The sequence below is a fragment of the Vidua macroura genome, chromosome 9 (genome assembly GCF_024509145.1).
Source record: "Vidua macroura isolate BioBank_ID:100142 chromosome 9, ASM2450914v1, whole genome shotgun sequence".
Classification (NCBI taxonomy): Eukaryota; Metazoa; Chordata; class Aves; order Passeriformes; family Viduidae; genus Vidua; species Vidua macroura.
The window spans coordinates 22,760,486-22,786,399 of NC_071579.1; the positions used below are offsets into that span (position 1 = coordinate 22,760,486).

General features: G+C 51.5%; 1 protein-coding gene across 3 annotated transcripts in view; it reads right to left on the minus strand.

The window, feature by feature from the left end:
- The window catches only part of ERI3 (ERI1 exoribonuclease family member 3), a 130,056-nt gene that overhangs the window by 13,265 nt on the left and 90,877 nt on the right, over positions 1 to 25,914 (minus strand). For all 3 annotated transcript variants that reach the window (XM_053985603.1, XM_053985604.1, XM_053985602.1), the window contains exon 7: positions 23,655 to 23,754. In XM_053985603.1, coding sequence (XP_053841578.1) covers positions 23,655 to 23,754 — 100 coding nt within the window. The remainder of the gene's footprint in view (positions 1 to 23,654; positions 23,755 to 25,914) is intronic.

The window sequence follows — 25,914 nt, forward strand, 5'->3', positions numbered from 1 at the left end:
TGGCCCCCTCCTTCCGCTGGCCTTCCAAAGAGATTCCTCTCCTTTAATAAGAAGGTCACAGCCATTTAAACTCCTCTGATGAGGGATGGTGTCTTGTGCCCTCCTGCCTGGCAGGGCTGGCCTGGCCATGCTCCCGCCTGCAGATCAATGGCACACAGCAAGTTTAAAGCATCCCCACCCCAGCCCCCCCTCCTTTGGCCACCTTCCTCTCCAGACACGCAAGGTGACAAGCGCTGGGGGGCCCACGGATCAATGCTGCGACACGGATCGGCTGCCGAGAAAAACCAATTGCAGATCAGATGGAAACCGACTTCTTCTTGTATCTGCCCAGCTCTCTCAGGGATAGATTGGCTGGAGAAATCCGATGGTGAGAAGAGACAAAGGGGGAGGTGATGGGGAGAGGAGGAAAGGGCTGATAATGCTCCTGCCGCGGCTCTAATCTGTGACAGCCCGAGGATTTGCTGAAAACCATTATCACACTGCTCTCCCTTCTCTTGTCCCTGATAAAGCCTCGGCTAATCTGTTTGTTGCAGGTATTGAACAATGCATTTAGCGAAACAAGGGGTGTGTGTGCCCGCCGAGCAATTTTTTTTCCCCCTGCACCTCCGGCCTCACTGAGAGGCAAGAGCAGGGATGGTTTTGGGTGCAGATTTGGGTGTGAAGTATGGGCTGAAGTACCATGCCTGGCACAGGGAAACATCTCTGCTGACTGCCCTTAGCGAGTTTTGGAAGCCTTTCTCTAGGCACTGTGTTCCATCTTTAAAACGCAATCGCGGAGGGCGACAGGCGAAGCCCTGGCGATGCAGCAGCGCCCTGACAATCCCAGCGGGAATCCCACCGCACACCCTGCCGCAGTCCCACGGGGCACAGCAGCCAAGATGGGGTGACACAGGGACTCTGTACCCCGGGAACAGCTCCCGGGCCACTCATCTGCTGGAGTTTGCTCGGCTAGCGCCTGCCTGTCCCAGGGCTGACCTCGCCCCTCCCCTTTGTGAGAGGCGCTTTCTCCGGGGAGGAGAGATAATTCAGTGGCTGTGAAAGCCCGGACCTGGGGCTCCCGCAGCCGCCTGTTACAAACAGTTCTAGTGGAACATTAATTATAGTAATTTAGCCGTGGAACACTAACTGCAGCCAGTGCAATAGCATTCAGTACATTAGTGGCTATAACCCACTCCTTAAAAAAGACATTTGGTTACTGACAGCTGATAAAATGAGTTGTGAAGCATAACCAAAGGGGAAAAAATAACCAGAAGTGTGCTGGGAGCGAGCTGTGGGGTGGAAGGGTGGGGGGCAGCACCCCACAGGGTACTGGGGGTCACAGGAGGTGCAGGCGGAGGGGTAGGAGGTGTCGGGGGGCCGCAACAGGCACCGTCCTGCCCGGCACATGGCCCGCGGGCTCCCCGTGCCTCGGGCAGGGCGAGGGCACGGCTGCCACTCGGCAGTATGTCAAACAGAAGGACATTTCCTTCTATCTCCCAGCCGCCGCCCCAGGGCACAATCCACCTACATTCAATCTTTACTCCACTACACATGTTTCCTTTCCAGCCTCGGATTATTTTTTATCATCAAATTACTGTGGTGATAAGATGGAGTAGATGTGATAGCGAGCAGAGCGTCTGTCCTCCCCTCTTTCCCTCGCCTCCCGCAGCACTCCTCCTTCCCCCACCACCCCCAGCCCCCTGCCCTGAGCAGGCAGGGTGGTATCCCAATGCCAGGGAGTGAGGAGAGACCCCCCTGCAGCCGGATTCGCTGGCTGGGACCAACCCGTGGCTGACAGTGAGTGCCTGGGTGGAGGCAGGCTGCAGGTAGCCATCAAGCTGTCTGGGAAAACTTGTAGGTGCCCTGTCGTGGTGTGGGATCCTGCCAAAAGCCAGAGCCCAGCATCCGCTCCCCACTGCTCTGCTGCAGCACCCTGACTCCCTCAGAGCACCCAGTGCCCCAGCCTGGCACCAGAGGTGTGACAGCACAGTGACACCGGTGAGGCAGCAGGGACACAGGGGAGCCCTGATGCAGGGGGGGCCAGGAGAAGTACAGCCATGCTGCTACCAGCCCTAGAAGCGCTGCGAGGGCCTGCTGTGATGAATCCTCCCCTTCTCCTTGTTTACTCCAGTCTGCAACAAATGAGTCCCTGTCTGTCCAGGGATAGCTCATCTGGAGGAATGCTCTTTCAGACCTCTCCCTCTAATCCCTATTAATTTAAATAATGCTTTCCCACTCTTCTCAAAGTATTTATTATTTATCAGGTTTGTTTATTTGTAGCTAACAGGTAGCGCTCAGCATGCGTCCCCGGCACAGGGACAGGGGCTGTTCATCACACTGACTCCCCTGCCATCCACCATCCGTCAATTACTCCTGCTTCCTTTAATTAGTAATGAGGACTAATATCTCTGCCTGGGATGGTGGCTGAAGCGGAACTTCCTCCGGTGGCATCTGAGCAGCACAAGGGAGGGGATGAAAAATAAATAACCGCGCCAAGCTGTGGCTGCTGCTCCCAACCGAGTAGGGGTGCTCGTCAAACCCACACACCCCTTCACAGAGAAGGTCTGGTTCCCTGTACACCAGAGGCTCCTACCCAGCAGGGCAGGGGAGGTGATGCCTGCCAGGTTCCGATCCACGGGTGCCCTTTCCTGCACAGCAGGGCGACCCCAAACCACGAGGGAGCCCCTGCTGAGTCCCAGATGCTGAACTCTGCGTGGGTAGCAGCAAGGGGAAGACTGAATTAAATGCCTATTAGAGCCTCTGGCCTTGTCTGGCAGGCCCAGGGAGCTCTGTATCAGAACATGCCATCCAGAGGCAGCCTAATAGCGAAGGCAGCACATGATATAAATGGAGCCCCTTTGATTTATTGACTGGGAGAAGTTTTTACACGATAGCCCATTAAGACGGACGGCTCTGTTTACAGCCAGGCCATCTAGCTATAGGGACCCTGCACTGGATGGTGTGTTTTGCTATTGCTCTTCAGGCAGACATCTCATTAAGGGGAACAGCATATGGAGCTCTTTGGATCTATACTTCACGAGTCCTGAGGGAGGCTTTTACCATTTTTAATAAGCGGGCAAGGTTAGCAAACCTGCAACGCAGTGACCTCCCCTCCCTGTGCGATGGATCTCCCTGAAACAGCAGAGAGCTGGACTCACCAGGTGCATGTGGGACTCCATAAATCACCTCCCCACTGCCATCTAGGGAAACCAGCTGGGGGGGATGGCAGTGGGAGTATGGAGAAGGCAACAGCACAGCCAAAATGGGATGGCAGCCATGCATGGCTCAGCCAAACACACTGGGGGCAGGCAGCTTGGTGGGCAGTGGTGTGGAGTGTGCACTTGCCCACTGTGCTGGTCAAGTGACAGGCATCACGTGGGTGACTCAGCTGGCAAAGGTGCTTTAAGGAGAGAGTGTTAACATGATAGCCCACAGTGAAGGAAACAAAACTCCCAGCTGGATGTTGAGGGGGGATTATTCCATATTCAGTAACATGACTGTTTAGGAGAACAAGTAATCTCTGACAAAGACCTCTGGCTCTTCTCCGATCTGATAAAGCCTTGCAGCCTACAGGCAAGCTGGTCCTTGCAGGGACTGCCAGGGATGAATGCCGTGGGCTGGAGCTGCTAAGGCAGGAGGAAGATTAGGAAGGCAGGCACGTGGGGAAAGCCACCATGGGACATGGTGGACATGCTGAAACAGCTCACCCAGAACACTTTTGCAAAGGAGAAGGGCTTGTGCAAGGTCTGGGTGTTACTGCTCAGGCACCTCTTACACCCCCAGGGACAGCAGCACAGACACATGGCCTCAAGGCAGTGGTGACGCAAGCTAATATCAGAGCTTCCACCATATACTCCTGGCCTGGGTACACAGCTGTGTGCCCACTCACTCCCAACAACAGCTATCTGGCTCTTGCCCATCATCCAGACCTCAAACCCCTGTTTTCCACTCTTGCAGTACAAGATGAGAACTATAATCATCACCAATCACTGGCATTTAACTTAGACATGCAAAACTCACACCAGAGAAAAACTATCAGAAAAATCAGGGAACTGAGAATGTGGTTATTTCCTTTTGAGAAGTCAGCTTAACTATGGTTGGGAAAGAGGGAACGCAAAGAAAGACACACAGACAGACGTGGTGGCATATTTGGGCTGCTTTCCAGCAATTCTCTCACAAACAGTCTGAGCATCTTTGAAATGAAATTTTGTAGGCGATTAGCTCAAAATGTGAACTTAATTGCTTTTGGTATTTAAAAAACCCCATTAAATTAAATGGCCGAGATATTGAGGCTTAAGCGATGGCTGCTTCTAATGCACAGTAACTACCAGCCTCATTATGGGGACGCCACATCCAGCGGCAGAATGCGCAGACCCGTGTGACGTGACCGGTGTGGATCAAACGCGCCCTCCTTGCTCACACTGTGAATGAGAGGATCTTCAACAGCAATGAGAGGATGGCTCCGAGCAAGGCTGGTATGGAGCAGCAGCATGCCAAGCTCCTGGTTCACCAAACCTCCCTTGCTGGACAAGACAAGCCAGACCTTGTCTGGAAGCCAAGGGAGTATCAGCCTCCTTCAGCTTGACAAGAGGAGCAGCTGGAATGGCACAGTGCCCCACTGCAGGACATGAGAGTCCTGCTCTTCCACGACATGAAGGTGATCTCCACCAATCCACTTTGATTACTGTTTTTGGGGATCCCACAGTGATTGCACTGCTCATACTTGGAGTGCGGCAGATGCACAGCTCCCATGGGTGACTATGAAGTGATGGGAGCCTGGTTGGTACCATTTATCCCCACAGACAGCCCCTAAGCTGGTACCTTGCACCTCTTTATGACAGCGCTGTGCAAAGGAGCTCTCCTTCACCACAGGACTGGCAGCACTGCCCTGCTTTGCATTTAGTGCCACAACACAGCAGTGCTTTCACCTTACTTTACTTGTTTGTTTAAATTATTTACACTCCTTAGATGCAAGATTGCTCTCCAAAAGGAGCATCCTTTGGCTGCTGCAGCTTTAAAATGACTTGCATCCATCACTCAATCGCTTTCAGGTCAAACACACGCTCCTGACTTAATGACCACATTTCCGCAGCAACAAATCTGTCACCGCTGTTTGTTTAAAGCCAACAATCTGTAGGAGTACTGTGTGCAAGGATTGAATTAACTCAGCATCCGAATGACTGTGGTGCCAGATCATTCAAATTGCACCTTTCCTGAGATCTTCCAGCAATGTTAATTAATGTTCCTTGGGTAATGTGCAACATGCTGCAGTGCATAGGGTTGCTGGAGACAGCAAAGCCCGACCCCTTGTAGGCCCAAAGACATGGGAGCTACATTCCTGGCTGCCCCGACCCCAGGAGCACATGGGGGATGTGTGTTGGGAACAAGGAAGGGCTGGTGGCTTCCACTTGCTCTGATGTGACCTACAGTGATTTCCCCCCAAAATTTAATGATTCATCTGAGACATTCCATACTGGATGTTCAACTCACACTGAATTCTTTTCCCAGGAAATTCCAGCCTGAACCATTAATACATTGCCATCAACAAGAATGACAAGAATCTCACTATTTCCCTTAAATTCCAGTTACTTGCCAGTGCAAGGTTTATTTGTATTTGCCATGATGTTTCAGAACAAAGCCTTGACATCTGTTGGGAAGGTGATTTTGGGAACCCAGAATGTTTTGGATTTCCCATCAGAATGAAGCCAACTTTGGCCAAAGACAGCTGTGTGTGGCCCTGGGCAGCTGCACGTGCACTGACACCCATCCCAGTGCTGGCCCCTGCTTCCAGCTGCTGCAACTGCCCTGGCACCCACCCTACACACCTGCGTGTGGGGAAGTGGGGACCCAGCTTTCCCGGTGCTCGATGACTTCCCCAGGAAGTGTGAGGGAGGAAACTGTTTCATTGAAACACTTGCACCAACAAGAGCTGGAGTCAAGGCACAGACAAGCAGGAGGAAACAGTGATGGGGAGCTAGTGGGGCTGGTGGTGGGAGCAGCTGAGATGATAACTGGACATGGGGGAAGGGATTGGGACAAGAAAACAAGGACAAAGAGCTGATATGTGGATGGAGAGGCAGATTGAGCTTGGCAAAATGTGCAGAGAAGGAAGGAGGGAGTGGGATTCAATCTAACACCAAACCACCTAGGTCTCCTGCTACCATCCCCAGCCTCCAGCTACTCCAGCCCTTGCCCACCAGCAAGTCCTTGGCACAAAGTCTCCATCCCAAATCCCTGGCCATGCTCCCTGTTTTGTCTGGTGCATTCACATCTCCATGGACCAGAACCGGGGTCCAAGGAGGGGTCCTAACCTCAAGAGCTGGAGCCTTCCCCCAGCCTCCACCTGTCTTGCTGCAGTTAATTGGGCCACTGCTCTAATCTCTACCTGCCATTGATTTAAATTCAGCTCCAATTTTCTTCTTTGACCTTCTCTCCTCCAGACCCTGCTCGCAAACAGAACACAAATCCTCAAACATTCTCTTCATTTTTCCCTGCAATATTCCAGCATGCCCCAGTCCCAGGGTGGGGAAGGCGATAACCGGTGCCTGTTTGAGCCTAGACACTCACACACAGGGATGGGCACACAGGTGCCTGCAGAGACCTTCCCCAGGGCACACTCACCCCAGCTCCAGCATGGAAATGGAAGTGGTGATGCTCTGATATCATCCAAATGGCAAGAGAAAAGCATGATAAGGGGACTTCCAGATGGTTTCCTAGAAAGGACAGCTGCCTTTTTTTTCTAGGAGCCTGTGAATCCAAGGAGGGCACGCGGCAGTGCTCCTGACTGTGCCCAAGTCTCAGCTGCTGGTTTTGCATCCAGCACCATCCAGCTGGGGGAACTTTTGTTCACCTGAAAACTGATCCATTTGTCCTGAGCCCCAGCCCTCTGTGGGCTGGGATGCTCCAAAGGCTAGTGTAAGGAGATGAGCCAGCCATGAGCTAGGGGAGTATCTCTCCTCTGCTGTGTCTCTGGGGCCATGGATCAGGCACAGAGACCAGAAGCACCTGATCCCAGCTCCGTTATGCCCCTGGTGCTCTGTGCCGTGATCTGGAAGGGGAGCCAGCCACTCGGAAGCAGTTAAAATCATATTACAGTGTGCTGGTGCAGACAAGCAGGGGAGGTGAGGGTCCAAGACAGTGCCTTGGAGATGTTCTTTGCAGAGAGACACTGCCAGCACCATGAGGAATAGGGGGGGGGGGGGGGACCTGCCAGGGGGGTTGAGGATGGGAAAAGCATCACCCCTTAATACCCACACCTTCCTGGCCCCAAAATGGGTGGCAAGGCTCCTTTCTCAAGAAATCCTAGATGCCAAATTTCAAAGCTCCTGGGTCCTTCTTTTCCTGGCAACATTTCACTATGTAAAGAGGCTGGATATTTATAATTATGCTCAAAGTGGCCACTTTGAAAATCTATATAACTCTAGGCTCCCTGTACATCATTATGTCAAGTCTGTGAACGGAGGCATCCATCAGAGGCCTCACATCACAGACCTCGGAGCTGTGATAAACACTTGGGAAATGCTCGCTGAACCCCGTATCCCACTGCTGCCTTCTGGGCAAGAGACTTGGTCTTTGGGGAGTGCCCCCATAGTGACTCCTCCTGGAGGGATGCCACTGGGTGTTCCTGAATCACTGCTCCCAGATGGGGATGGGAGCAAGGTCTGAGTTCCTCTAACCCAAAGCCTTTTCTTCTGACCCTTGCTGTCCTCCAGGAAGGGGGGCTTTCCTTCAGGTGGGACCATCCAAGCCACCACCCCATTTCCACACTGTGGGCACACTGTCTGCAAAAAGGCAGCTTCCAACTCTCTGTCTGGGAAAGCCGCAGTGCTGGGAGGGTGGTGAGCTACAGGAATAAGATACACCCTTCAAACGCCAGCTCCACTCTCAGTCATCAGATCCCCACCTCTTGGCCCCATCAACCCCAGGATTTCCTAAGTCTGACTGAGAAAGGCTAGGTCAGCAACAAATGAAGGGCTCAGTCCCCATTCTCAGCAGGGAAAGCAATGCAGGGAGCTGAGCTCTCTTCACCAGCGAGATGCCTGCTGGAGAACAGGAATGCCCCTCTCTGCTGTGACAGCGTGGTTGAGAGGACGCACAGCCTTTGCTGACGCTTTGCCCAGGCTGTTTTTAAAAATTTATTACTCTGTTGCAACATGAAAAATAAGACAGAGAAGTAATCATTAGTATAACTATAACTCCCCGTGCAATAGTCCCACTTGTAAATTGAGATTTATGATTGCAGCTGCCGATATTTTAGAGGCCGGAGCAGGCAGCGGTGGCAGTACAGCCCAGCTACGCGCTGCCCCGCCGCAGTTACAGTTTATCACAATCTGCAGAGATTATTGCAATGAATAATACACAACAGGCTGGCAGTGAAGAACTATTCCCGATCAAACGCTTCTGTAAACAACTGAATAAATAATATTGCTCAGCCCCTCTTTAGAGCCCTCGGAGGCCCAGGGAAATCTCTCATTACTCAGCAAGAGAGGCAGCAGGGGGCTTGGAGATGCCATGAGGAAGGGATGCAATGACTCTGGGCAGGCACTGGACATGCCAGGTATGGGCACTTGTCAAGCAGACAGCTCACTCTCTCATTTTCTGTCAGAAAAGGAGGCCGAAACACTGAAAAGACCTGCTCATGGTCCTATGGTTCCACATGCAGCCATGAATAACTTGCTTGGACAGACTAATGCATGCAAGCTCAGAGAGGTATTGCTGTCCTCTCTTCTGCTTGGCAAGGCTTTTGCTCACTTCTGATATTGAGTTGGCAGCAGGTAGAGAGCAGGTTGTGGGGCAACCTGGCCTGCAGGCAGCTGAACCCCATCCGCAGCAGGGATGGGACATTTGGGACCGAGCCACTGGCAGCAGGGCTCCATGTGCTCCCTGAAATGTCACTAAGTAATGCAATGTGATCAGGGTTGTGTGCCAACAGCTGCAGAAAGGGCATTTCTTACACAGCTTGAAAGGATAAAGTTCAGCTCCACAATGCCCCAGGTTCCCCCACCACAGCGAGCTCTGGCTCAGCTGCCACACTGTGCTGCCACAGGTATCAGGTCTGCAGAAACTCTCACCCAGAGGGGGAGCACAGAGGACCCATCCCGTCCCTAGCACCCATCATGCAGAGGTGCTTTATTTACTCTCCAAATGTCTACACTCAAAATACAGTCAGCACAGGAGGAGGAACTTGAAAGGGGCTGTCGAAGAGCTATAATCCTCCTTGTGCTATAAACTAGCCCTGCAGCAGCTCTCCAGTGTTTCAGATCCTTCATACTACTCTTTTCACGTGGGATGGGTGCCCACATACCTCTGCCCAGACACCTGCAGGCAAGGAACATTCATCTGCATCTGTGTTCTGCCTGCTCCAGGACCAGACTCTCACCTGTGTCCTCCCAACAGGCTCTACTCACAGCTGGGTCATGGGGAAAGGCAAGAGGAGAAAAGCAGGAAAGTTTGCATCCCCACATGCACTACTCTACAGTGCCTGCATGTGCAGCAATCAGCTCCAATTAATCCCCCCTCAGCTTGGCCCGCCCGCTTCATTACCTCCCCTTGATGAGAACCATCAGTGGGGCCTGTAGGATTTTGCTAATTAGCCTCACTTCGTTTATCATTTCCATTTTCTCCCAGAGACGCTTGGCTTGCTGGGCGACAGCTTCATCTCCTGCTGAAACAATGCGGCCCCTTCTGTGCCTGTCTCACTTAGCGCTGTCACCGCAGCCATTATGAAATTGGGGTTTCATTTACACACTAATTAAACATTACAGCTTGTTCACAATTACAACATGGGGATGAGGAGGTAACTAATTACTTAAGAAATGAGCTAACATTTATCTCTGATTCTTCCCCCCCCAGTCCACCACCCTCCTCTCCAATCAAGATTAGAAATTGTTGTTGGATGGCAGCAGCCCAGCAGGCCCCTGCCCATCTCTGCATGTGCCTTGTCCCTTTTAGGGGGCTGTACTGAGACCCTGGCCCGGGGACAATCCATCAACCCCTAATTGCAGCTGGGATTATGGGGGGCTGTGACAGTGGTGTGTGGCACTGTGCCAAATGGGCTGCACAGGGACGAACTGTGATGCTAGGGATGCCTCCGTCCCACCTAGATCTGCCCAGCAATGAGGCATCCCTGGGACAGCCCAGCCACAGTGGTGACAGGGACTGATGTATTCCCTGGGCATCACCTTCCAGGCTCTTGCCTGTTGGGTGAAGGCCTGGCACCGCACAGAGGCCGGGGATGCCAACACACCCTCCATGTCTCTGCTGATGGGCAACTCATCCTGAAAAGACATTTTCTTCAGGGAGGAATTAACATTTAAAACTGAGAACCATTAGAGTAAATAAACCAGGCTGTCACTCAGATCAAAAGGCAATGCAAAGTGTGGGCTTGGGACAAAACGGGCCCTGGGGAGCAGGCAAGGAGAGAAAGGGGCAGGCAACTCTTCGTTCATCCTTAAGGATGGGGTGGATGAGATGGGCAGGCCAGCACCTCGTGTTCAGCCCAGCAGGGCTGGGTGCTGTCACCAAGAGAGCAACAGCCTCCTTCCATGGGCAGCACGGGGCTGCCATGTGCTGCTGCTGCAGGCCAGCAGTCCCTTTGGTCCTCATCTCCCTGCAGTGCATGCAGTGTGCAGCAACCCGCGAGCTACACACGGGTTAGAGGACAGTGGAGATGGGTGACAGCAACCAGGATCATCTTGAGATGGATGCATGGCTGCCTGCAAGGCAGCTAGCCTGCTGATGGGAGACAGGCTGGAGAGGCCAGAGATGCTGCTGCAGTGCCTGAACACTGCTGCAGGCTCTGGGAAAAGGATCCACAGTTTTTGAAACACAAGAGGCTCCCCCCACATACAGCCCTAAGCACTGGAAATACTTTCAGAAAAAACATCTAGTTCAGCACCAGACAATTAAGGTTCTTTTGCAACTCTTAACCCATGATTTTGAGACAAAGAATTTTGTGCTGGCATAATTTGAACTGCTAATTGCTTTCCTGATCCGTAGTCAGTGAACTGAGCAGAAGTGGACACAGAAAATCACGTTCCCTGTCTGGGGGAAATTCAGAGCCACTCTCCAGGGGGAAAGGGATGCGCTCTTCTTCCCTCTGAGCAGCTTAAAATATAATGATCAGGAAACAGTTAAGCAAAAGGGGGGTGAACTGGTGGTTTGAAAAAAAGAAAACTCACACCACTTTATAATAATAGAAACAACTCATTCCCATAGTTTTTATCCTTCCTGTCTTTAGCCCACAAAAAAAAAAAAAAAAAAAAAAAAAGAAACCCTGAGCTAAACTACTGACACTGGCTGGGAGCTTAGAACTGCTGCATCAAACAGAGCCCTTGAATCTCCTGAACATAATTGTGCTGCCCTCTAACCTCAACCTTCAATCAGTGCAGTGTAACTATCTCATTTTAGCCTACAGGACACACCCCTCTGCTAACTAGCAGCCATATTCTTCTCATTAGGAGATTGCTCTGGATGGGAGCGCGGAGGCAAAGCTGGCGTCTCTCCTTTTCTCTCCCCCTCTGCCTCTCAGCTGTTATGTATGTACTTTCAGAGGGGGAGAGCATAAGCAGGGGTCTTTGTGGGTGCTGGAGATGACCCAGCTGCCAAGCCCTAAGATTCCTGGGCATGCACATAGAGCCAAATCAGTGGTTCTTGGCTGAAAGCACACAGCATGGGAGAGGGGACCCAGCCCAGACACCCCAGCACTGGGCAGTTGGCAGTGAAGGGCTCGAGTGGGCTTCCTGGTAAGGTGGTGCTGCTGTGCCCTCCTTGGGGCAAAGGGCTGGGGGTCCTGCTGTCTGCAGGCTCACCCCATCCACAGAGACATGGGAGAAAGGCTCCTGAGGTGGCATTGCCAGGGCACAGGTCCCCTTCCCTCTGGACCCTGGCTGAGAGGTGGCAGCAGGCAGAGAGATGCATGCCTTGAGAAGCCAAGGCAACCAGCAGCACCAGTGCCATGCCTGCTGCTGCTGAGGTGGGCAGGAGACAAAGGGCAATGCAGGGTTGGTGCACTGCAGGAGGGTCTGTGCAGAAGCAGCCCTTCTGGCTGCATGGATGCTACCCCTGCACATCACAGGCCTGCAAGTAATTAACAGTGAGGCTAATTATAGTGGGAAAAGTGACCCAGGACTACCAGGCACTCTCCATCACTGTGGGGTTTGGATTGCATCTCTGGGTAGGGGTATTCCATGGTTAAAAATCAGCTCTGTGCCATGGGGGGATGAGGAAGGACAGCTCAACAGCCCACCCAGCATGACAGCCCAGCCAGCTGATTCTGCTGCATCCCTGGGCCATCAACTGGCCAAAAACTCATAGGAGCTCTTGAGCCCCTCCTTCATGCCATCTCTTCAGAGACCTCCAAGGACACAGGGCAGACATGTCAGACTACAGTACTGAACATGGAATCTTGGTCCCAGTAGCATGGACTAGTACACCCACCCTTAGCAGTGACCATGACCCTCCCCTCCTGCCTCCCCTCCAGGTCCTGTACACTCGCAGCCCAGTTCAGGGCCCAGGCTGGGAGAAGCTGCTTGTGCTCTTCTGTGTTAGAAGAATGCAGCTTCCAAGCTGGAGCAGGATTGCTTATGACTCTCAGGAACAGATGGAAACACTGTCATCACAGTGCAGCTCACTGCGGGTCTCTCCTGCAGAATCAGGAACAAACCAGAACTTGGGTGATTAATGGCACAGCTGGGATCAACCTGTGCAGTGGCAGCTTTGCCTTTGGGAAGAGCCTCAAGGTATGGAGGATATGAGTAGATCCCCTCTGATCCCACTGCAGACCCATGAAAAGAGCAAGGCCATGCTGGAAAAGGGCAACAGTTTGGCTGGTGCAGCTCTCCCCTCTGGCCAGTGCCTTTTGCCCTGGGATTTCAAAATGTAAGCAACTTGGGAGTGAGGGAATTACACTGATTTGCGAAAGGACAGAGAAAAAACCAGTATTGGATAGACCTTTATGTGTCAATGCTCATCTTCCCCACCCAGCAGCATCTTCCCCATCCAGGCCTTGTCCCTAGATCCTCTGCTGAGCTATAGCAGCTATTAACACACTCCGAGTTCGTTATCTTAAACAGGCCGCTCAGGACATGGGGCCACGATCCTGAAACCAATTAATGTGATCCTTTGATATCAGGGGAGAATGAAGAGGGGACTGTCAGCACCACAGCGAGGCAGGAGTTACGGGTCAGAGCCTAACAGCACAGAGGTGCCCCTTAGCTCTTCACAAGAGGTGGGGGTGGCAGGCAGCTGCCAGACCTGGCTTCTGTCAGAGCCCTTCTCTGCATCCTCAACTCTGGCCTGGCGCCACTTCCCAGGCTCGGGGTAGAGCAAAGGAAAGAAGCATCATGGCACTTAATGGGGGTCCAGATGCCAAAAAAGCCACTGCTGCCCTGTGCCTGGGTCAGGGCTTCCAAGAGGAAAGCAGTGGTGGTACCACATCTCAGCACTCATCCCGGCAGAGCAGCACATGGCATGGAGGAGGCTCCCCTCTGCCGTGGTGGGCATGGCCATGGTGCTGGCAGTGCTCAGGCTTAAGGCTCCAGGCACCCTGGAGTGCCAGGGGCAGTATCATCCTGCAGCCCCCAAAACTTTCGTCTTTCTTTCTTTCTTTCCTTGCTTAGCTGTTTTTTAAAAGCAGAAGTTATCTTAGCGAAGTCTTTTGGGGGAGGTGGAAAGAGAGTAGGAAGTCAAAGAGAATCGTCTTGCTAGTCAAAGCCTTTAACAACTATTTTTAATATCAGGCAGAGGAGCAGGATTTTGAAATGAAACAGACAGTGCCTCTTTGATGGGCGAGCTATAGATCTTGAAACAAGGTCCATTCCCTCCTCCTTCACTAACTAACAGCCATATTTCTCTCATTAAAGACAATCTGGCTGTATTTTCAAACTTCTTAACAAGGCGATCACCGTAATTTGAGATTTCTATTATCCATGCTCCTATTACAACAGTCTTTTAAGCAGACAGCTCTTTTTTTTGCTTTCTTTCCCTGACTTTGTCTCTCCCCTCAAACTGCCATTAGTGGTAATGACGTGCAGGAAACGAGCGCCAAGAACCACCTTTTTTCTCCCCCTTCTTTTTGGTACTAGGTTGCGTGGGGGGAGCAATAAGGAATAAAATAAAAAGCAAAATGAAGTTTGGTTATCTCTTATCTGGGGTTTGGCTTTTAATCCACCCAGGAGTGCAAAGGAAGGCAATGCAGTACCTTATCTCCCTTGTCGATCGTGGACCCCCCTCCCCAAAGACCCCCATCTCTCTCCCCTTCCCAAAGGTGCCTGGTCCTGGCCCCCTCCCTGCCCCATTAGTCCTTTACTGGGCTCTGCCAGATGGATGCAATTTGCATAATATCACCAGTGGAGGCTGGCAGATCAACTGGGGTCACGCTCTGACATCTCCAGCACAGTCTATCTCCAAGTGCTAATTTGGACTGCATTGATCTCTCTTTCTGATTTCTTTGTCATTTACGTCTGCCACGGTTTGACAGGAGATACAGAGACAGACAAGAAGGGAAAAGAAGGAGGGGGAAAAGAAGAGGAGAGAAACAAAGATTGTAGTTACAGATGTCTTTAAGCGAAAAAACAGATTAATCCAAGGACTCCTCAGAGGGTCGCAGCTTTGAAACATCCTAATTATCCTATTCTTATGAATTCCTGTACAGACTTCGAGGGGGGTCTTATCAGGGAACTCAGGGGAATGAAAACTTGTTAAATTGCAGTGGAGTCTCTCTGGCTGACTGCTACCCCCTGCCCTCCTGCACCTTGCAATCGGTTCTCATTAGGTGAAGCGGGGCAGCTCTAAACCTGGCGTCCCTTGCTGACACAGCCTTCCCTCTGCACCTCTGGCATCACTCTCCTTAAAGGTAGATCCTTACTAAAACTTCGGCAGGAGTCTCTCTCCTCATCGCAAAGGCTGACCACAGTGCTCACCAGTCCTGTACATTCTAGGGAGGACAGAGAGGGGACAACATAGGTGCCCAAACTCTGGAGACAAGGGCTAATCTGAAAGGGACAACAGCATGCCTGTGATCCCCCCGGATGCAGTCATGTAAAGGCAGATTTGGAGACACTACTGTTGCAGGACAGTAGGACATTAAAAGACACCTTCCACCAAAGTCCAGCGTGGAGCAGGGCAGGCAATCCGTGCCATTAACTGAGATGTTTATGTTCATTAACAGGAAACTCTTTCCCTCCTCACAGGTAAGGGAAGACATGCTACCATTTAGCCTCGTCTGGGACATACTGCAGAGACACCAAGGCACCAAAAGAATCTACAGGAAATCAAAATGTCACTTGGTGTTTTACGTTGCTACTTTCTACAGAAAAAGCTCTGTAGAAAGTTAATGATCTTCCAAGGCTTCTCACCTAACACATCTCACTGTGTCAGAGGGTGCATCATGGTGCTTAGGAAGTGCTGTCTGTTACAGGGGTGGGAGAACAAATGCCAACAAAGATGTTCTACCTGCCCAGCACAATATTGGACAGGGCTTGGGCAGTGCAAGGGTTGTTCCAGTAGTGCGAGAGGGGGATATTTTCCAAGGCTCAGCCACAGACAACTACAAAGACTGGACAAATAGCCAGGAGTGCAATGGGTACATGGCAGTGCAAGGGTCAGTATGGCACAAATCAGTTCAGGTCTGCACACTCCTGCTTTTGGGACTGGCGGATCACTAAAACAGAGCAGATATAATACAAATATAATACAAACCATCAGCCTCTCCCAGTGCTCCCATTAAAACTGTTGAGAGTGATATGAAAAATATATTTGAAAGATTTCTCATCTGTCACTGGGGACAGAAACTGGGCCAGGTGTTGAGCTGAGGATCACAACTGGCATGGGTAGAAGGGAGGAAGGGAAGGACAGCAAATCTTGCCAAGGGAGATAGTCCCCACCGCTACTCCTAAAACCAGAAGCCAGAGGAAGAGGGTAGAGCCGCTGCTGTATCAAAGGGCAGTTCCGAGATGATGGCAATGCTGGGGATCAGCCAGATCTGAGGCTTGAGACAGACTTGCCCTGGTTTGCAGCTGGGCCTCCCAGGCACTGCAGCACAGCAAACAATCCAGAAATCCCTCTTAAATCTTCAGTTTAACACTGGTGCTGGTAACAACTGCTTCCAGCCAGAAGAGAGGGACTCGAGCATACCTTCCACACATCCCCAGGGAGCAGGCACTGCCACTGCCTGCCTGTGGGCTGGGAGAAGCACATGGAAGCACCCTGACTTTTCTCAGGCAGTTGAGGTCCCTGCAGCCGTCATACTTCCTCCAAAGGCTGCTCTCTGGGGACCTCGAGCCCTCAGCCAAGGGCAAGGTGTGACAAACCCATCACACCCCTGTCAGGCAGTCAGGGGTCAGATGGGCACACGACCAACTTTTGGCAGAGTAGGATGGAGGGGTGAGAGCAGTCAACACAAACACTCAATCATCCTTCCTTTCTTTCTTCTGTGCCTCCTTTGTTAACTGCAGGAAACAGCTGAAAGACCTTGAGTTTCCCATTGTAGCATGTATGGGAACAGAGCTGCAGTGATCAGAACATACCCCCTGCTGCTCCGGGGGAAAAAGGGAGAGCAGAATCCTTTCTAAAAAGGGTTTACGATTAGAAGAGTGTTCTGTCACTCTGGCGCGCAGTAATCCACTGCGCCACCAAGTCCCTTCAGAGAGATGTCGAAAACTTAAATGACTGAAAGCAAAAGAGCCCCGGCTCAGGTTCCCAGGCAGCCAGACATCCTAATTATCTTTAGATCCACTCCCACATGGAGGGGAGAGAGCACACAAGAGTAAAAAAAAAAAAAAATATATATATATATATATAAAAACGGGAAAGAAAAGAAAAAGAAAGAGAAAAAAAAAAAGACTGTCACATTGCTTTTTTCTTTTTTTAAAAGCTTGTCTCTGCTCACTGCTTTTCCAGCTGTGACACCTCTCACGGTAGTTAATTAGAATCATGTCACCGCGTTAATGTGCTCTGACTGGACTCTGACAGTTGCTCGTCCTCTAACTGGCTGCCCCGGCCAGCCCTCCCTCCCTGCTGCTCCTCAGGGATTTGGGGCCCGGTGCTTGCAGCAGGACCCCTCACCACCCGCCAGCTGCGCTGTCCCTGTGCCCATGGCCCAAGGGGTGGCTGTGCTGGTCCCTGCATCCTGCCTGGGTGCCGGGACACGCCGCCTGGCCACAACACCCAGCACACAGCGCTCCACCTGTTCTGGATCTGCCTGACCTTTATGAGTGCTAATTTAAAATGACACTGCTCATTTGGTGACATTTCTGTTGATTTTTACTTAAGTCTCCTTTAATTATTTAATTCAGAGTCCTTCCCTTCTGCCTTGAGCAGGGGCCACTGCGTGCAGGGCAGTGCCCCATTCTACAGGAGTGAGCTCCGTTCTCAGCTCTCCCTCTCAGGATCCCTCAGCAGAAGGATGGTGCTGTGCAAGTGTTACCTCTGCTGTGAAGCAAAGAGCTCAAAAGGAATGGGGTATGCCTGCTCTGGGGGAGCACAAGGTTCTCTGGGGCTTGTCCCACACTCTGGGACGGACCAGGATAGTGGGACTGGCACTGCCACATGGGGTGGGATGAAAAATAGTCAAAAACATGAAGTTCTACAAAACGTTGTCCACCTCCTTGCTCCCCTTGCCCTGATGCAGGGGAGGCAGGTGGGCACCAAGGATGACCGAGGATCCCACAGACGCTGGGAGAGGCAGGAAAGACAGGAAAGAAAAACAGGGAAGAGTGAGAGCAGGCGGAAAAAAGGCCAGCGAGCTGCCAGGACCACACACCTCCAGCACCTTGCAGGGTGATGCACAGCCTCATCCGCCCCCGCCAAGCTCCAGGGGGGAGAGCAGGTGCTGACAGCCCGAGGCCCCCATTAGGGCGGGTGGCCCGTCACCTGCCACCGCGCCTGGCCCTCGCCGCCCTCTCCTTCGGTGCAGGAGAGCAGGGAGCAGTCCAGCGCCGCCGAGCCAGAGCGGCGGAGAGAGCGATGGCTCCGCCGGGCAGGAGGCACCCTGGCAGGCGCTGCCCCGGCTCCCCGCGGCGGTGGCAGCTCGAGGTAGTTAATTAGAATCGTGTCACTAAGTAAATGCGCTCTGACTGGACTCTGACAGACGCTCACCTATGACATTGGGGGCCAGGAGACAATCCACATCAAACTACTGCAGTGTGACCCTTTTAACACAAAGAGTAAACTCACTGCACATCGAGTTGAAGCTCATTAAAACTGTCTACTCTGCGAGCATCCCATTAACCTCACTGTTAAAAACACGCAATTCCTCTTCTTCTTTCCGAGGCCTAATTAATGCTCTGGATCAGGAACAATATCACACCCTAACCTTCCGAGATTTCCAAGCAGTAAATGAAAAGAGAGAGATGGAGGCAGGAAGGCACGGTGACTTGCTGGGTCGCTCACTGCATGGGCTGCTGACCTGCCCAGGCAGGTGGGGCTTTTCTGTTTGGCATGGGCAGAGATCCCCCCACAGAGGGAGCACGGCACCGCCCCGGCAAGGGAACTGTGCAACAGGGAAAATGGTGAAGCCATCTGTGCACAGGCTCAGAGCTCACAGGGTTATGACAGCTGGTGTAAAACAGCCCAGTGAGGGCACCATGTCACAATGGGTGCTACTATGGGACCAGATCTCCTGCTCACCTGGGATGGGTACTGAGGGCTCACTAGCAAGAGCCACAGCAGCCTAGTTACTGTCTTTCCCCTAAAAAGTAAAAACCAAACAAACCCCAAACCAGACATTTACATCTAAATCTAAAATCACAGTCATGTATGTGCTAAAACCTAAACTTTAAAGATTCAATTACATTCAATTAGATTCAAAAAAGATCAGTAGCAAGGAGTAATGTCATGTTTTAAAGACAGTCAATGCACTGGAGAGGGAAGCAGAGCTGACAAAGGAGAATAAAACTTTCCTAGCAGGAGCTGCTACTTTTGCAGTTTTGGAAATTTTTTGCTGGTTTTGGTGTATTTTCAGTTCAAGAACTGGCTAGTTCAGAGCTGAGAAACAACAAAGGATTGAAAATAAAAAAGGTTTGTCTTTTATCTTTCCATAATCAGTGAAGATAAACAAACCAACCAACTAAGGTGAGAGAGGATGAGATGTACTCATTCTAACACCTTGAAAGGCTGGTTTCCAGAAACACTCCTCCAGCTCACTGATCACTTCTTGCTCTGGTTTCATGTACCAGGGTTTTTTTGTTTGTTTGTTTGTTTGTTTTTTCTACCTAAAAAATATTCTGAAATTTACATTTCCTTCCATAGTAAATATTTCCAAGGGAAAGAGGATTTTCCTAATAAAATCAATCCAAACTACCGCTGAGGTACTTTAGCATGGTATTACAGTTTTCATCCAAAAGAGCAATCATGAGTAATAATTTAATCACCAACTCTTCAAGAACAAACAGTAATTTGCCATTTTTCTATTGTAAAAAATATTTAAAAACTAAGACTGAAGGCATATTTTGTTACATAATCAATAAAAATAAATGTAGCAAAAATAAAGTATTGGAGGAGTAAAAGAATAACCAGATTTAACAATTGGGCAGTAGTAAGGAAAGCTGCACTTGGTTTGATAGGTGCTGTTCAGTAAAATTTGACCTTTTTTTCAGGGAAACACATTTTAAAAAAAGCAAAACCAGAAGAAAATCAATTTCTAAATGTAGGTGATCTGCTGTCTGATTTAAATCACATCTAAAACCTGAGATTTTAATCCTTCTGATTTGTATGAGTCTCTGAATCTCAGCAGAGACACCCCAACACAGGTACCCAGCTCCACTGGTGTGGAGGCTGTGAATGCTGCTCTTTGCGTGCGAGCGCCAAGATTCCCATTAAAAGCTGCAGCTTGTTTTTGGCAAGCACCGCCTCAAACACATGTGTTAAGAATGGCAATGTCCCCATATATGTAAGACTGAGTAACTTCTTGGCAAGACTCAACTTCATTTTGCTGAGGGCCAAGAAAACAGAAGACAAAGAGAAGTTCCTCAGCCCAAGATTCTACAGCCCACACTAGAGCTGACACATATCTAACCTGTGTTAGAGAAGAGATGGAAATTGCATAAAAATTTCCTCTCTAGTCTCCAGGGACACATTCAGCCCAGAAGGAATCCTTAGAGCTGGAACATCAAACTGAGAAAGGGCATGAAAGAATAGGCTTCATACCCCTTTTGCTCTTTTCTGATCTCCCAAGGAATTCCTGCATCCTCACCCTCTGGAGCAGGACTTTTCTATCTCCTTATCCTGAAATATTTACATTTTCCTCCTTCCATTGCTTTTTCCCTCTCAAGAACACAATGGCACCAGACCTGCACCCATCCCACCCCCAAGACAGCTGTATTTGCAGTGTATGCAGATACATTTTGGTGTATTTGGGAACACAAATCACTCTTCTAACCTCTCAATAAGCTTTGCAGCTCACTTGCTCATGAATAGAAACCAGACAAAAGCTAGAACATGAGCTCCGTATAGCAGCTTGCTGTATGTGCAGCTGTGTGTTCCAGGGGATGTAGGCAGACTCCACTGTGCTCCAGCATGAGCCCATCCTGCCTGTATCCACTGCATGCTAAAGGTGGTTCCCATCCAGAATCTGGCCTTGGCTCTGCAGGGTGTCAAGCACCCTGAACTCTGCAGATATTGAACACAGTGGAGGAAAGAAGATGAAGCATAGAGCAGGACTGGTCCCAGAGCATGTCAAGTACAGGGATTTGGAACAGATACCTGCTGAGACAGTGAAACAGAGAGTGATCTGAAAACAAAGCAATACAGAATCCATCAGGCAAGACGGCAAAATTCCTTGCAAATTGTTTGCAAAAACAAGTGGCTATCCACTGCAATTTTTCTGTCAGATTTGAAGGGAAACATCCGTGTTGTGCATTCCTGCATAAGCATGCTGAGGCTCCCCAGACTGCCAGGAAAGGAGCTGCACAGACACTCTTACACTTCATGCTACCTGTGAAACTGTGGAGACTGGCTCTCAAATCTCCTTGCTGCTCCCTTCTCAGTCCTCTTTGGTTTGCAGGTTTTTGGCCATCAGTGACCCATGAGGGCCATGAAAATCAGAGGCTGACCCCCCTTAGATGACCCAGGAAGACTCCTCTCAGCTCCCAAACATTCCCTCAACACGACTGCACGCCAGGGCTGAGCACGAAGAGAAGGGAGGCTCTGGATGGCATGGGCCCGTCTCCAGATCCACAGCCAGCTCCTTGTCTCACTATGGGCAGCAAGAGGCTGCAGTCCTTTATTCAGCTGGGAAGTAGGGCTGTGTTGGGATCAAGGCCCCTTACAGTCAGAGAGGGAAAGGAAAGGCAGCCCTGAGCAGAGAAAGGGATGGATAGCTCCTCCCAACCCTGATGCATGGGCAGTCAAAAGCATGAAGAAGAGAGAGATAAGGACTGTTGAGGCTGCAGGGTGACCATCAGCAATTGGGATGACTATGCCCAGTCCCAGTGGCCAATATGGAAGGATTTGGCTTTGGAGGACTGACACTGTCTCCAGGATGAGGCAGCAATGTTGGACCCAAGCAAGCCAGGCTGTCTCTGCAGTGAGTAGTCCCTCCTCAGCCCTTGCCTTGGGAACCTCTTGGGCTGTCACTAGAACTAACACCTGATCCATGCCTAGGCCAGGATGGGAAATGAAGTGGCCTGAAAGCCAGGAAGCTGTTCCTTTGAAAAATGCCAGGCAAGGCATGTCTCTAGACACCAGCATTGCCCCAAGCCTTCTCCCAGAGGGACATGGGGCAACAAGCCATGAAGCCAGCAGCCCTGACAGCAACTGTGCCTGGTGGTGCCAAGCTGGCTGGGAGGAGGAGTTCTTCTCCCCAACTCCAGCTCACTCTGGGGTACTCAGCCTGCGGTAAAGCCACCAGGCACATGGTGCCAGCAGCTACCACCTCTGCAGACAGTCAGAGCATTGTAGACATCCAGGACAGATCTGCTCTGGAGCCAGCCCAAATGGAGCAGCCAGCAGGCTGTAACACACAGGGCACGTGTGCACGACTGGCAGTACCAAGAAGATGGAGACTGTCACACTGCTGGCCTGGCATCCTTTGCAGGGAGGATGTAAACCCCTTCCAAGCAGTGTGGGAAAGGCAGGTTGGCCATTGGGATGGAGTGCTGCAAGAAGGGAGCTTGGGTGCTGGGCCTCGCTTTCCATGGGCAATTAGCCCATGGCTCACCCTGTACTGGAGAGCTCCTCCACAGAGGGAGTTTGGCAAAACTCTCCTAAAGGACTGGAATGGTGAAGGACATGAACAGCAAATCTCTGAACTCTGTCAGGCAGAGGAGTCACACCTCTGCAAGACAACAGTGCTGAGATAAAGGGGCAGAAACCAAAAGCAGACAGATGATACTCCAGAGAATGAGGACACTTTGTTGGAGTAAGGGATGAGAGCAACAAGAGAACTCATCACATAAATAAAATGAGGAACGATGAGGCAGAAACCAACTCTGCATCTACTAGGAAAACCTCAGAAAAAGCCCAAGTCCCCAGAGCAGGACATGCACACACAACTCCTGCAGTTCCTGCTCCCTCCCCATGATCCTCCCGACAATGGCACACAATCCAGGCAAATCTGCTCCCAGGCAGGGAAGCAAATTTTAATGCTACCTCTGTCAATAATGCAACCAGATCCATAGTTCAAAAGGACCCTGCTAATTAAAAGCTGGTGAGCTTTAAATAATTCATCTCCTTAACTTGGATTGATTGGAGAGTTTAATGGTTAGAGTCTTGAAACAATATTAAACAGCCTCTTCAAGGCCCAGGTAGCCAATGACTTTTCCAAGTAAATCTTACCTCCTTGCAAACTTTAATGCCCAAAAGTCACTGTGGATGAAGGGCTGGGAGGCAGAGAAAATACCTGACCACTGGTCTCCAAGAGGTGATCTACTGCTCCACAGAGAAACAAGACAGACAAGAGTGATGCAGCCCTGAGTCACAGCCCTGTCTACAGCCCAGTAAATCTGAGCTCCTGCCTGTACCACAGCCTGCTGCTGTACCAGCTCTGCATCCCCAGTGTTAAGCAGCAGGCAGATATACGGCCTCAGTGTCCTGGGCCAGGTCTCCCTCATATCACTTTGATCCCTGGTGCAGAGGAGTTGGGGGATACATGGAACTCTGCCACTGTTTACCTCAGAGCACTGCTGATCACTTTATCTTGTAGCATGCTGTAGGACCATGAAACTCGTCATATGTCCTAACAAACAGGATGATGATTCAGTTCTCCAGCTGGGATCACGCATCTTCACTCTGCAGTGTTTTTCCAGCCACTTCCCAAGCTAAGCACCACAGCCTCCTTTCCAATGACTGCAGTATCCAGAGCAACTGGAGGATTGGTCCAACAGGGAGAGCATCCCACCCAGCCTGGGGACCCTTGCGCTGTGCTCCAGGCACCTAGTGCTGACCACATCCAACCTTAACCCAAGCACTGCTAGAGCAGTCTAGGAGAGAAGCAGCTCCCCAGCCAGAGGGACAGGCAGGTATGTCTGGCACACCGGCATGTCCAAGGGACAGAGAAATCATCCATGTGCCCATTCTGCCCTGACACATCTTCATCCTTTCCACCAGCTGGGGACTCTTCAGTCCTTTGTCTTGTTCCCAGCACTCCAGACTGGACAATGTCTTAGAGCTGAGGCACGTCCCACACACTCGGGGCGGCAGCTGTGGAGATGGAAATGGCACGGGGCAGCATCACTCACCTATCCCGCTGTGAGGCCTCCCTATGTGCTGTAGGTTCAGTCCTTTGTTCATGTCTAAGAGCCCGTTCTTTGGCCAACTCCCCATGGCAAAGCTGTACGCCTGGAAGAGAGAAGCAGAGGGTCAGACACAGCCCATGTGCAGGCATGATCTGTACTTGCCCAGGTCTGACTGCTCCTGGGGCTGGAGTGGGTCTGTGTTCACCGTGTTCAGTGTGGACCCGCACATCACCCTCGCCACAGCTCTTCTGGAATTGCCCACACAAAGTGCTCTCAGCCTGCCCTGTCCCACCTGATTCTCCTTAGGGTGTTCAGAGCCTCTGGTGGTGTCCTGTACACATGACAACCCTTGTGACAGAGGGGTTTGCATCACTCAAGGCCACCTTTGCCATGCTGTGGGGGGCAAGCCAGGGACTATAAGCTCATCCCCTATGTCCCTTAGTTGCTCCAAAAACATCCACCCATTCCTGCCATAACAGGGTCACCAACAGGGGTCAGGGAGTTTGGAAAGGGGTGCTCATTCCCAGGCTGGCCTGGCCAGCAGGCTCCTTCTCTTCTGGCAAGCACAGCCCTCCCAGTTCCCTCTCCTTTCCACCCCCAGGCCCCAGTTGCCTCGATTCCCTCCATGACTGGGACAAATCCTACTGGGAGCACTGCTCACCCCACTGCACAGAGCCTGCAGCCTGGTTGGAGGGATCCTGCTTCATACCCACAGCATCCCCTGGCAGGGCTTCCAGGGAGCCCCAGCAGCACAAAAACCCACTGGACAATGCAAACATAAAAGCAGCCAGGCCTCCGTGTCACACACAGAGCTGTAATTACAGCCTGACAGCCACGTATCTTCTTCATCTTGAGGAATTAAGCTCAGAACGCATTGTGAGCAGTAAGAAGGGTGCGTGGGCTTAGCGTCGCTCATGCTGGCGCTATCTTTGCTGCCGTGAGGGCCATTGTCCCCAGATGAGATCAGGTCAATCCAGCAGCCCCTATCTCCCTCCTGCAGCGGGGGATCATCGCTAACTGCAGCCACAGTGTGGCAGGCATTGCCAACACCCTCCGCAGGCTGCAAATGCCAGGGAGATGCTCTCTGCAGCAGGAATGGGGATGAACTGGGTTACCAAAGCTGAGAGGTGTCCCCCACCAGCCCACCAGCCGCCTGCCTGCTGCTAGGACCTCCTGCCAGCCCCTCTTTCCTGCTACCTGCTGCTCTGTCTAGAGTGGGCAGGTCCAGCCCCCGTGCAGCCCCTTCTGTCAGCCCCCTGGGAACCACGGGGCTTGGGGGAGTTAATTTATTAGTGGCCCATGTAGCCATTCATGCTGCTTTGTTACTCCTGCCTTAGCAAAACAGAGGGCTCCACAGATAATTAATAGACAGCATTGCTAATCCTGTTGGGAGATGATTAGCAATTAAAACTCCTAATTAAGTCTATGCATAATTCACTGAAATTACACTTTGTGTACACAACGGGGAGATTTCCTTCGCCTTTGACAAACACGCTCCGGTATGTTCCCTGCCATGATCATGATGCAGGCCAGCCAGCCACGGAGTGGGGGGAGCCAGAGGTTGTGGTGCAGGATGGGACCCTGCCACCCAGCTGCTGGGTGGCAGAAGTGGTTCCACATGTTGTTCCCTCTCCTGGGCTCCATCCCACAGAGCAAACCCTGGCAGAACATAGGAAGGCTCCCATGCTCAGCTCCAGTGGATCAATAGCAGTGGGGGCCATCCCTGGGGAAGCAGTATCCCCAGATGGAGAAGGACCGGAGGTGTCCCTGCCCAGGGAGCTACCGTATCGCAGGCTGCATTCCCAGCCCAGACATCCCTTGGACTCTGGCCAGAAGCAACTGAGGGAGCAAAGCAGGATGGTGGCAGGACCCGGGAAAGCCACAGGGACAGCTTTGGAAAGCTCCTGGCAGCTGGGTGCTACTGCCAGGCTCAGCCTGCCTCCCCTGGCTCTGCAGCAGCAGCAGCAGCAGCAGGGAGCTGGCAGCACGTGCCCCAGCCCCCGGATCAGCACTGGGCCCACCTCTGCATCGCGTTCTGCTTTCCTGATCAAGGTCATTTGGTACAGCCGCAATACCTGAGCAAACTACCTAAGCAGCTGGGGTGGAAGTTGGCCTGACCACTGAAGGTCAAGTGTGCACTTATGCATATTCAAAGCTGCCTGCAGGATCGATCCGGTTTTAATTGTTTTTCCTGGGGTTTTGGAAGGAAGTGCCAGGGGCATTGATCAGTCCCAGACAAGGCTGCTCACACTCAGGGGCTGGC